At 44.2% G+C, this 12,933-nt stretch overlaps 1 protein-coding gene across 1 annotated transcript in view; it reads left to right on the top strand.

Annotated features, from left to right (window-relative positions):
* Positions 1-12,933, top strand: part of SGPL1 (sphingosine-1-phosphate lyase 1) — a 30,134-nt gene that overhangs the window by 6,800 nt on the left and 10,401 nt on the right. The window contains exons 2-6 of the mRNA XM_058841409.1: positions 1,795-1,960; positions 3,808-3,875; positions 5,547-5,694; positions 6,999-7,078; positions 8,344-8,472. Coding sequence (XP_058697392.1) covers positions 1,795-1,960; positions 3,808-3,875; positions 5,547-5,694; positions 6,999-7,078; positions 8,344-8,472 — 591 coding nt within the window. The remainder of the gene's footprint in view (positions 1-1,794; positions 1,961-3,807; positions 3,876-5,546; positions 5,695-6,998; positions 7,079-8,343; positions 8,473-12,933) is intronic.

Genomic DNA, 12,933 nt, shown 5'->3' with positions numbered 1-12,933 from the left:
TCCCACTTAACAGTTGATGTTGCAGCATTTTCTTGCCATGACTTGAGAACAGCTATTGAGAAACCAGCCCATTAGTGGCTCCATTTCCATCCTTTAAGTGCAGTTCCAAAACAGAGTGATATCCTGGCATTTCATCATGCTAGGCAAAGAACCAAAGTCATTGTTGCTGGTTAAACGCTCATTTCCAGGGATTTTCCAGTGAAGATTGTGCAAACTCGATGTAACTTAAGTACCATCTCTGGTTAGCTGGAAAAGGTGGCTCTTCCTTTAAATTCTGAGGTTAAATCGGCTTTGTGGTGAGTGGCTTGGAGGATGGGACATTCATTAGCTGGGACATTACCTAATTGCAGCGGTTTGTGTGGCCTCCTTGTTTTGGAGGCTGAAGTGGCTCTGATGTATTTTCAAATTGCCCTTTGCCATGTGAATAGGTGCTAATTTGCCCTCTCAGAGCTGAGTACTGCCTGCTTTTGCCCAGTTCAGTCTGTGTCCCTTCAGCCTGTGCTGGGACATGGGTGAAAACCCTCCTCTGCTGATGGTAAACAATTAATTCTGCTGGAGTTTGTTTGGGTTGCTTAAATACTTTCAAACTGTGCCACATTATATGCATTTTACTGCTTTTCCAAAGCAGTGAGTATTCATTAGTGTTGTCTTTTGGTAAGGAAAGCTGTCTTCCTCCTTTGATTATTTGGAAAAACTTGGCTATTGTTTCAGACTGTTAGTAGCTCTATTGGAATGACATGTTACCCCCTAAAAAAAAAGTTAATTAAATGCTTCTTCTTTTGTTGGCTTGACCCAGAAGTGAGACCTGTGAAGGGTCCTGAGAAGCAAAGTTTTAACAGTTTTTAATTCAGTGGTTTATTGAAAAACTGCTCTATTCCAACCCAAAGTCCAAAAGCACAGGAATCAAGGATTTATTCCCTCCAAGGTTTAGTTACAAATCTTTTGAAAGACCCCACATATTTTCCTTCCCTGTTGTTTGGAGGGTGAAGCTCTCAAGTGCTGGAGATCTCCCCAGTTAAACTGGGCAGAACTGGGCTGCTCGAAAGAGGGATTTGGGAAGAGGGCTCTGTTCTTGCTTATTCTTTTTATCTCTAGAAACATTTTCCCAGAGAATTGGATGGAAGACTGCTGTTTAGGGGGAAATTCTCCTGTGCACATCCAATTTTCCTTGCCCTGCTCTGAGGCTCTTAAAGAGCATCTGGTTTGAAACTATTGATTAGGAACTTGGGCTGTGTCCCGACAGTAATTCCTGCTTTGACATTGTAATTGTGCTTGCATCACCATTTTCTGGGGGTTATTTTGGCGGCAGCAGTGTTTTCCTCTCCCATCCCCCCCTGGTGTGTAACATGCTAATTAGATCTGTAAATTAAGGACTTGCTGAGTGCTTCCATCTTCATTGAAAATCCAGCCCGAGGTACTTAATGGACCTGTTTTGGTGGTACCTTCACTCACCACCTGAAAATTCCTTGGAAAAAATTTATTAGCACAGTTGCTTCTCTTGGGTAGTGGTTAAGATCTGGTGGTGGTCCTTGGGACTGTGCAGAGAACCTTATGTTGCTCATCTGCTCTTGGTGCTTCTCTCTCAGTATTTGAAGTTGCTCAAGGTGTGTATTTTTATCTGTGGCTCTTGAGTGGAAGTGAATAAAAACTGTCTCCTACCTGTTGTATTTGTGGGAATTAAGGAAAGCATCTGCATACCAGAAAGCACTTTTTAAATCAACAGTCGGCTCTTTGATGCCCTACTGGTTTTCATTTGCTCTTTCCTCAATATGCTCCTGGTTTTCCTTTGCACAGGATGCCCTTATTCCCTACAAGGAAATCCTCCAGATGTACTGGGAGAAAGTGACAGCCTTTGTGAACGCCCGGTGTGATGGGCTTGAGCCCTGGCAGCTCATTGGCTTGACCTTTTCTTCCACACTTGTAAGTGTGTGGCTGCACGGCTTCCTCTGCCAGCCTGAGAGTAAGTATTTGACATGGGGGATTTTCTTTCCTTTGGAGGGAGGGGAGGTGGCCCTGAGTTGTTTCTGGGCAGTGGGAAGAGGGTGGAACAAGGCCAAACACTTGTTAAAACAGACTTTCTGCTGTCACCTAATATTTACCAAACTCTCTTCTGAATTAAGGTCAAGGCCTGTCTGGTAAATGAAGCTCCCCCATTCTGGCGGAGGGTGCATGGAATGTGCTTCTGTCTACTTCTCTTTCCCTTGCCTCCCTTCTTCCTTTGGCTAAACCATTTGCTTGTTACAACACTCTCTTCTTGCCCAAACCCTGGGGAGGTTTATGGAGAGCTGGGTTCCTGTGAACTTAGTCACTGCAGCAAAGTGTCTGGATAACTCTTGGTTGTTTCCCTTCCTGCTGGGGGAGGAGATGTGGTCTTGATTCCATGTTTGGGACACATTTCATCCTCAGAATGTTCAAGGTAATTGCATGTGATAGTGTGAGGATATTTTCTTCTTGTATTTTTTTTTTTTTATATTTCCGGAGTATCTTCCTCTTTTGAGTGTTTTCTGATACTGGCAGCTCTTCAGTGGAGCTGAACTCTGCAGAACCTGCAGTTTTCTCTGGTCGTGTGATAGCCTGAGGTCACTGCCATGCCCTCAGAGGTGCATTTGAGTTCCCACAGGCCTTAGGGTTACACTCTAGTGGCAGCTTGTTAAAAATTGCCAAGTTTTTAACTTGGTGTCCCCTGTGTCTCTGTTTCTCAAGCAGCCCTTTCTCTTTGTAGAGATGGGGGCAGCTGAACAGTGGGAATGTCTGTAAGGAACAAACTGGTATGAAACTTTTGTTCAGGATAGTTATCTTCCTAGTATTTGTACTGTTGCACAATGTATTTTGTTTAAGTATGGACTAGCTCTTAGAAGATCTGATTAGATTGTCAGAATTTTTCAGGAGTTTGCAATATTTTCTTGCTGTGAATATTATTAATGGAACAGTGAACAGAAACACTGAGGTGTGCAACAGAAATGTTATTATCAGAGCACTAACGAGTATTTACTGCAGAATGTGCCAGTTGGTGTCCTTGGTAGCTTTTCAGATTGTATATGTGAAGTGAAATATATATGAAGTGCAGATAAAATTGAAAAGTCTTAAAATGGATGATTTTTAGACTTTATTTAGTTATTTTTTGGTTTGTCCTGTAACTGCTGGTGTGCAGGTAGGACTGGGATCCACCGTTTTTGATGGCTATAAAGCATCTGTGTCATCCTGATTTCATTCCTGCCTTTAGAGCTACCTGAGGAGTTTTCCAGTGTTTGTCATCAGTGGCTTCTCTCATTTGAGTCTTTGCGCTGTGGTGGAATTTCTGCTCTTCCCTCTGTCCATCCCCTTTCCCTGAGTCACCTCCCAGTGCATCAAACAGGGAAAATCCACGTTGTGTTGTGGCTGACGTTGCCACAAATGTTCCTGTTCCCTCCTTTGGTCTGGGAGCCTGTTTCACACTGCTCTCTGGTTTTGTTTTCAAGTAACTATTCTGGTTTGAAGAGGCAGGAGATGATAATAATTCCTTACCTTTAGCAAACCCTGAAATCCCTCTTCTTCCTGTAAAATTCCACACGTGGGTGTGAATTCCCATGTAAGAAAGAAACAAGTGATTCCTGTAGATGGCTGCTGTTCTGCAGTCCAGATGTTTCCATGGCATGGTCCAGCCTTGAAAACCTTGCTCTTGGATTCACCCATCTGTCTCACCATGTCTCCTGGGTCACTGTGTCGTTTCAGCTTGGATCAGGAATGCTGAGCCTGGATCATGAGCTGCATCAGAAGATTCTTTTTTTTTTTCATTTCTTAGGTTCCTTTCTGCCTTTTGTCTTTCAGGTTTGACATCCCGAACTAAAAAACAGTTCTTTAAACTGCTGAGAAAAATGCCATTTGTCGGAGCTATAGTAAGTATTTGAACAAGTACTTAGAGAACAATTCCAGGTCCTTGTTTCAGCTCTCTTGGAGAAGTTACAGTTCTGTGCATCTTTGTTGTCATGTCCTTCTGATCTTAATGACCCAGGATATAGATCTGGAATGTCTTCTGCTGCCTCCTGGTTTAATGACAGATGTAATTTCTACCCAATCTTTTTGTCATAGTATCACGCCCATAAGAAGGGAGTTCCACCTCTTTTTAACTTTTGAGCTGTGAGTGAATTCTCCAGTAACATTTCCTCATTGTTAGATTTTAAGGAAATTATTTTAATTCTGGAACAAGGGACAGGATTGAACTGGAGTTGTTCTTCTGAAGCAGTGTGAAGTGTGAGATGGCCAAGAGTTTGTTGTGCAGTGTGGAATTTTAATCAATCAATGTGATTATTTTAATCAAGCAACTGGCCATGATTAGTTCAGGGCTCAGATAACTATTAGCAAATGTTAGCAGAAGGATATCAGCACTTTGTGTAATCATTAAAATGACACACAAGCTGTAGTGTTTGGGAGTTTGGGAGCTGGTGTGTTGTTTGTTGGGTTTTTTTTGTTTTGTTTTGCTTTTTTGTGTTTTGTTTTGCTGTTTTTTGGGGGTTTTTTTTGTCTTTTTATTTTTTTTCATAAAAGCTTGAAACCACAACTGTCAGAATGTTTTAGCACGTTAATGACTCTGGATGAAGAAATGCACAGCTGGGTTTATTTTACCTCGTAAATGATGGTATCACACTTGATTGCACTTCCTGCTGCTTGCTGTGCTGGTGTATTGACACATTTATTCCACGGGTCAGATCTGTTCCAGGCAATTTTATCCAGAGAGAGCAGCACAGAGGAATTTTTTTCCTTTTGCTGTGGAGATGGAAGGAGTTCTCCAGTTTCTCCCACATCCCTTTGGAAGGGACTAAATCCCTGGCCTGTTAAGTGCCCCAGCTTTCACCTCTTAACCTGAGTAACCCTTGACCAGACAAATTCTCTTCTGCTTATTGTTTCTTGCCTGCCTGTTAGAAAAGGACACTCTATACAATCCCTGTTGTGTTCAGACTTCCTTTCTCAGGGCTGACACTGCTCCCCTGTGCCAGAGCACTCCTGCTCTGTGTCCTCTTTCTGCTCTTTGGTAGGGTGATACCTGATAACTTATCAGGTGCTGACAAGAGGCCTTGACTCTGAGACATTCCAATGTCCAAAAGTCAATATCCCAACACCTGTGTTGCCTGGAAGAAGAATCTTTTCTTTGGAATGTGTTGTGAGAAGAAGTCTGGAGTTTCCTGAGTGCAGGGTGTGGGTGGGAAGAAAGAAATCTCTGAACTGTGCCTGTGGTAGAGATTTCTTTATTGTGTCTCTGTTTTCATGAGTTTCTAAACTGTGTATGTGGTGGTAGAGGAGGCAAGGTACAAACCAATGCATCTGAAGACCTCTACAGATTAAAAACTGTGACTTGAAAAGGTTTGCTGGATAAAAATGCAGGTTTTTTCCCTTGAGTTTTAGTTTCTCAAGCACTAAGGAAAGGGGTCAAAGCTCCCAGTGGAGCAGTTTCTGTCTGTTCCAGCAACACCACAGCTGTGGGCAGCGGGTCCTGTCCTGCACACACTCAGCAATTATTTAGAATTTGACCAGTGCCATTGTTTGATAGGCTTTTTTTCCTTTCTTTTTAGATTCAAAAGAAGATTGATGAAGCCTTGAATGATGTCACTTCCAGTTTATCCTTCCTGAAAGATGAAAAGGATTATATCAAGGCGCTGCCGGAACAAGGCATGAGCCAGCCTGAAGTGCTGCAGAAGATGAAAGAATACAGCTCAAAAGGTGAGTCTGTACTGCAGCAGACACCACACATGATATTTCCTCTCTTAAATGAGTCCCAGTGACTCCTGCTCATGGCTTCAGCTTAAGTATTTTGTCCTCTTGTAAATTTTTGTCAGTTTTTCTTCTGGACGTGACAAAGATTCATGAGATCTAATGCTGCATTCAGGAATTTACATTGAAATTCTGTTCCTTCCACAAGAATTCTAGGCTGATGGAGAAATGGCAGAGCTGAGGAGAGGAGACTTATGGAGAAAATTCTCTTTTTGGGTTGCATTTCTCAGCAGTTACCTTGATGTTTGACTTTTACCAGAAATGTGAAGCCCCAGAAAATACAATCAAAAAAAGCAAGTAGGTTTCCAAGTAGGATTGTTAGGGATTTTCCAAGACTATCACCTCAGTTAAGAGAGACAATGGTTTGTGCCTTGAAAAAGCCTTTTAAGGAAGAGTGATGGTGATGTTCTCCCAGCTTGAGTCCACACAAGCTGTGTCTGACACTTAATTTGAGTTGCCTCTCATGTAAATGTGTTCCCCCTGATTTGTGTGCTTGTTACTCCTAATGAGCAAATTTCGGTGACTTCCTGTGCAGAGGAGAAGACACAACTGCCCTGTTCCCATCCCAAATTTGAGAAATGCCTTGAATTTTCTGCTAGAACAGTGCAGCTGCTCCAAATTCAGAAAGAAACAATTTCACGGTCAAGTATCCTGGAATAACTTCCTTCTTTTCTACTGCTGTGTATTGCTAGTGTTGCTTCTGCCTGTGTTTTCAATTATTGTTTCCTTCCTTCACTGAGTTATTTTTCCTTTCCTAAAGTCCCCTCTGTTTCCCCATCCTAACTCCCTCACTCCCCTCTGGAAGTGGCCTGGAAGTACCAGTTTTGGTGAAACTAAATCGAGGTGCCAGCACTGTGGATTTTAGCAGTACAAACTTGGCTTTTCCGTCCCTTCTCAGCTTACAGTGGTGGTGGGTGCTCTTTGAAAGTGCCTTTAATTTAGTGTCCAGTTGGTTGAGCAGCAGTTTGGGGAGACTGCTGGGGATTAAGTGGATTATTTATTAATATAACTGCTTGCTCCAGCTACATGTTGGTTATGTGCTGACTCTTTAGTCATCATTTACTTGCTGTTTGCTAAGTTCACACTGTGCCAGGGGCTCAGCTTCACACAAAGCTGTCCCTGGGCCACAAAACTTGGGGAAATCTCAGAAGCTGAGTCCTCCTCTGTGGAACTGAGGGGATTTTCCATGTCCTTTTCCACCTTGGCTGGGAATGGCTGTGTTTGTGAGCCGTGTGCCCTTCCCTCTCTTCCAGGAGACGTACGCTGGCAGGATGGGAAAGTCTCTGGGACGGTGTACAGTGGTGAAGAGAAACTCACCCAGCTGCTGGTGAAGGTAAAGTGCAAGCAGGCCAACCTTGCATCTTCAGAGTGACCAGAAACCCCTCAGAGCTGTTCCAGCATCCCCAAGTAAATAGAGAAGAGCTGAAACTTAAGTCTGGGAATGGGAATTAGTAGCAATTTGGGCAGCATAGCTGGCCACGTAACCGTCCCTTTGGAAACACCTCATAGAGATAACTGGAGTCTTATCAGATGAGTGCTGTTTTGAGTGAGAAAGTAATTAGTAATTACAAGTGAGCTGGAGACTGGTACTGGAACAACTTTCACTGAGCAACTAAACTCCCCTTGGTTTGAGAAAAAGAGAAGCTTTGGGAAATATTTTTTGGCATGACTGTGTGGTCCAAGTCTTAGAAAATGGAGCACTGGCATGATTCAGTGGCGTCTTTGTGAGGTCTGTTTACCTGCTCAGGAACTTCTCCCTTTTAGAAGGCTGCAAAATAACCTAAACAGCCTAAAGGTTTGTTTTCAAGTACATATCTTTCCAGAGTTGTTTTGCTAGAAAGGGAAGTCTGGCCCTCTTGCTCCTGGGAACAGCGTTTGTAGCAGCTGTAATGGACTCTATTTGGTGGTTGCTATTGCTGTTTTCTTCCTCATGTTGACATTTTCTGTGCCACTTTTGGGGAAACAAAGCTCAGAGCAGCCTGTCTGGAGGGGCCTCGGCTTGGATCACTTTGTGGAAACATTCCCTTTGTTTGTGCTGGTTATTCACTGGTTTGTTTTGCTGTATTTTATTTAACATCCCTGCAGTTGCTTTTTGATCTGGACTGCAGGAGGCTGTTCCAGCCTTGAATCCTGTGAGTCCACAGTTGTGGAATGAGCAGAAATGCTGGTTTCCACAGCCACTTTTCTTGTGGTGTGGGTGGGCATTTGTGCTGTACTGCCTGCTTCAGAGCCCCCTCTTAAAAGTAAACTTGAGAACAAGTTCTGCAAAGTCACTTTTTTTTGCCTGATTTGTGTAAAGCAGTTGCAGTATGTATCTTACGTTCTTCTTTAAAAACAGCTAAATCATTAAATCTGTCCTTACCACAAGAGGTGGTGCTATGCTGTAAAATCACTCCAGAGGTCTGAATGCTTTAGGAAAACATGTATTTTTTCTTTATTTTACCCCTCAGTTTCCCAGATTGTGGCATTTACTTGCAGGAACATTTAAGTCCTGTAATATTCTTATGGTAAAATGCAGCTAATTTGCTTCTACAATGCACATGGGGAGTTCTCAAAGCTTCATCTGCAAGTCTGACTTTCCCTCTTTGTTTTCTAAAGGTATATGAAGAGTTTGCCTGGAGTAATCCTCTCCATCCAGATATATTCCCTGGTCTGAGGAAGATGGAAGCAGAAGTAGTGAGGATTGCCTGTACGCTCTTCCACGGGGGTCCCAACTCCTGTGGTGCTGTAAGTAACCTGACTTTGACAGCCTCCTGAACATGTTGGGTATTTTTGACTTTGATAAGTGCAAATGCACCTTGTACTCTCCAGGTGAGCATGAGGGAAAGCTCATTTTGGTGTATTCCATGCCAGCTGTGTGGAGATTGCTTAACTCCTCTTCTCGGTGAAGCTTTATGGGAGACAGTTTCACTCAGAGAAACAGTTCTCTAAACAAGACCGTTTACTTCAGCTTTTTTTTCCCACTCCTAAGTGACACAGGCTTGATGACAGTTGGAGAAGAGAGCTGGTGTAATGCAGCCTGGCTGGATGTCAGTGGGGAATTGTGAACAGAGAAGTGTCACTCTGAGAAGCTCGCCTCAGTTTTAGTCTCTGAGCTGGAAATCTGTGAGCCTGCCAGATTGTTGAGCTTGAGGGCAAGGCCAGCTGGCTGACTGGCTGGCTACCAACAAGCAGGCATGGCATGGATTGTCAGCTGTCCAGCTGGAAAGCTGCGTTTCCAAGTTCATGTGGCTTTCCAGTGCAAACCAGTTTTACAGCCTTGATAAAATTCCCAGCAAGAGTCCAAGTGTGTGTTCTTAAATTGATGCTTTCAGTGTTGGAAGGCAGTGTTGACACAAGAGTTTATGAGCTGAACTGGCCTTGAGTGGGCTTTCCCTGTCAGCTGGAGGCTTGCTTGTGTTAAGGAGTTGAGTACTGGAGTAGCTTTGTAGAAGGTATAGTTGGGAACAGACTCCCAGTGGGATTGAAGGTGAACTCAACTCTGTGGGAGCGCAAGATGTGATTGCCTTTGAGAGGAGGAGGTGACACCCTCTGACCTGACTTTTCTTCTCAGGACTGTATTCCTTGTGCCACCTTCAAGTTTAGAGAAGGAATGTGCCTCTTTGCTTGTAAAAAACATTTCACCTCTCAACTCCTTCCCAGCTTGCAGTGCTGAGAACACTGGGGAGATTATCCCTGGAGATGGGCAGGGGCTGGGCATGAAGCTGTTGGAACTCGTTTCTATCAGCAGCTGGCACATCAGCTGATGCAGCAGGCAGAGAGCTGTGTGCCTCTGATGGGTGCTCAGGGAACTTTGCTTGCTGAAGCCTGCACCGGGGATCTTTGGGTTTTGTTGCGTAAAACACGATGTCAAAGTGTCAGCCTTGGCCTCTGGGTGTTTTCCCACTGAAATGGAAAAGTGGAGCTGCCTCAGAGAGGGTCAGAGCAGGTAAAAAACTGCTGCAGCCAAAGTGAGACCTGCATGAATATACTCTGGGGAATCCTGCTTTTCCTTCTGTCCTCCTCTCGCTCCTGAGGACTGTGCCACAAAGCAAAGGGGGAAGTGCACAACCTGCTGTGGAATTCTGTCCTAGCTGCTTGAACACGGCCCCATTTGCAAGGAGAAGGGGAGGGCTGGGATGTGGATTGGCCGGAAACGGAAGATTAATTACACCCCTGTAATTATCATGTCTGATAATGAGTGTTTCCAGTGGACTTTTTTTCTTCCTCCCACTGCTCTTCCTGACTGTGAAGTGTCCAGAGTTGCTGATCTCTGATGGAGAGCAGTGGGTGGGTATCTTCAAGTAGCTAGGCTCAAAGACTTCTCTTACTTTCTTTTCTTCTCCCCAGAACTGAATTAACATTTCAGAATAATTTCTGGAGGCTTGGAGAAATACAAACTCAGTTAAAAAGAGAATTTTTTTCAAACTGATGATTTGCTTCCTGTCTTGGGGAAGGCCCTGCTGGTGCTACTCCTATAACTGGTGAGACTGTAAAGCAGAGAGGTTTTAATGCTAAACCAGGGAGGGTCCAATGCTCTGAGTTATCTTTAAACTAGTCTGTTCAAGAGGGGCTGCTGGCTCATTCTACTGAGAGGGCCTCTGGCTTACTCAATTCAATTTTTGCAGTGTTGAAATTTAGAACAACTGCCATTTTCCCGCCTGGACTTCCTTGCTGCCACCTCTGAGAGGCAGAGTGTTGTGGTGCCAGGCCGCTGTCCACTGGATTTACTAACCTGATTTAAGCAGCTGCTTGGCCAATTTATTGGTGTTGGTAGTGGTCCCTGAAGGCAGATGGAACTCTTTGGTGTTTCTGGAGAGGGTGTCTGTGTCAGTGCTGCATGGAAAGCACAAAAAAGTTTCTGTCTGGACTTCTAGGTGAGGCAGTTTCACTTCCTTTGTGCTCTGATTTGCACAGCACTTTGTGGCGGTAATATTCTGCTGCTCAGTCTGGGAAAAGCAGCCCAGTGACACATCCATGTTGTTCTGAAGGTTTTCTGCAGCCTGGGATATCTGTGTGGTCCTGCTCTGTGTCGTGTGGACACCTCCTCAGCAGGATCTCTGGGCAGCTTCCTCTTTGAAGGTGTTTCATAAATGCCAGAATGAAAACTGTCTTTTTTACATTTCTGAATGTTAAATCAGATGAGCAGCTTGCGTTATTCACAGGAGTTGCCTTTAGCTGAGCCATGTGGGCTGTAATTCTCCTTCGTTGACATGGGCATAAAAGCTCTAACAATGCCCTGGTGGGGTTCAGACATGCCTTTGCCTTAAATTGCTCTGAGAGATGTTTCAAGTTTTTAAGCAGTTTTAAAAGTAATAATTTAAAGCAGTGGATGGATGCTTCCTATTTCTCACTAATTACTACTATTGTTCTTACTTTTAATTGTGCTATGCAAGAGCAAAGAGACAGGAATCGGTGAGTTTGGGTGCCTGGAAGATTCTAATCACGTTCTTGAAATGAATTGGAAGGACTAATTAAGCTCAGCACATAGAAGAGGAGCAGGGGAGTTTGTCTGATGTGTTCATGTTCACAAGGTGCTTTGTTTTGCAGTGTTGGCTGTCTGGGTTTCCCCTGTAATTTGGGGAGAAATCACCACTTTTATGCAAGCTGCAGTATTTTTTTTTAAGTAGCTTTTTGAACTTAAAAAAGGAAGGGCAGCTTTGAAGTGTAGGGAAAAATTCTGTGTGTGGGTGACATGTGAGTATTTGATGTTGAGCTCTCTATGAATTCTTCTTCCACTTATTCCACAACTGAGGACAGGAGTGAGAAGGCAAAATCACCAGACACAAGCCTAAACCTCCTGTAGAAACCCATTTGTCTCTTCTCCCCAAATTCTGTGGCTTCCAAATTTTGGCTGCACATTTGAAGTAGGGAGATGTGAGTGATCTGTCTTGAGGGAGGCTTAAACTGGGCAGATCTGTCAGGTTTTGTCTGTAGTGATGAGCAGGTCACCTTGAGAGACACAAGTTGTGGAATTTACAACCTGCAGGTTTCCAGGGGTTTTATGGGAGGCTGCCGCAATGTTATGACCATGCAGTGGATTGTGGTGTGGTTTTTTACTCTGTTACCCTAGAAATAAACTGTAGTTTGCTTTTTTTGTTTTTATTTTAATTCATTGGGTGGTTCAGCTCAGTGAAACTTCTGGTCAGCTTTGTCTCCAGGGTCTGAATGGAGATGTTTCTTTGGGTGAAAATTGAAGCAAAACTCAGAGACCATGGATGGAAGTGGTTCTTTAATGTCTGACAGTTTGACAGTGACATGGCCAAAGGAATCCTGGAATAGGCACCATATCTCTTATTGCTGTTGTAATGTTGAGGTTCCAGAGCACTGGGATTTGGAGGGAGTGTGCAGTGGAAGCGATATACTGAGTTTGGAAAGCAGGAGGGATATTTATTCCCTGTGCTCTCTCCCCTCCCATTTGCAAAACAACAAATAAACCAAGAGCACAAAATGTCTGTTTACTTTCCTTTTCCCCCCGCACCTTGCCTGGCCTTTGAAGATAGCACAGGGTTGCAGAACTGCTTAAAACAATGCCTGTTTCCAGCCCTTTTTCCCCTTGGCATGGCCCGAGCCTGTGGACTTTGATTGAGAGGAGAGAAGAATGTGTGTGAGCTCTCGGTGGGTGCTGAATCACTGCGCGTTGGCTGGGTGCCGGCGCTGCAGGCACTGGGGAAGTTGGGTCCTGTGACAGTGATTCAGGCTCTGGCTACAGCAGAACGAGTTTGCTGTCAGTGGCTAAGCTGACAAAGCCTCCTGTAAAGGAGCAGGCTCCATCCACAGGTATAATCCATGTGGACCAAGAGGATTTTGTTGTGGAGCTGTGCTGGGCTAAAGGTGCTGCTCCAGACTTGGGCACTTCTCCGTGGTGGAGACTTTCAATGTGCTGACTGTGGGCCAATTTAGGAAGCTGAGCTGGCTGTAATTCAGCTTTTTGGGTGGATTTTCAGCTGTCTGAACAAGCTTTCTGTGTGGTCATCTGCATGCCAGTCTGGGTGCCTGTGAGAAGGATCCATCCTGCATCATCTTCCTTACCCTGCATGTGACTGACTGCTGACAAGTGTTGGCTCTGACCTACCAAAAACTGTGTGGCTCAGCATTTCCATGCAGGGGATACAGCCAGACTTTAAGGAAAGGCTTGTTCCATATGAAGGCAAGATGTTGGTGTTTTGGTGTTAGGATTGAAATGGGAATAAGACTGTACAGAGGCTG

This window comes from Poecile atricapillus, chromosome 6 (genome assembly GCF_030490865.1).
Source record: "Poecile atricapillus isolate bPoeAtr1 chromosome 6, bPoeAtr1.hap1, whole genome shotgun sequence".
Lineage (NCBI taxonomy): Eukaryota > Metazoa > Chordata > Aves > Passeriformes > Paridae > Poecile > Poecile atricapillus.
Note: the sequence above shows the minus strand (reverse complement) of the source record. Positions and strands in the feature narration are given on the sequence as shown.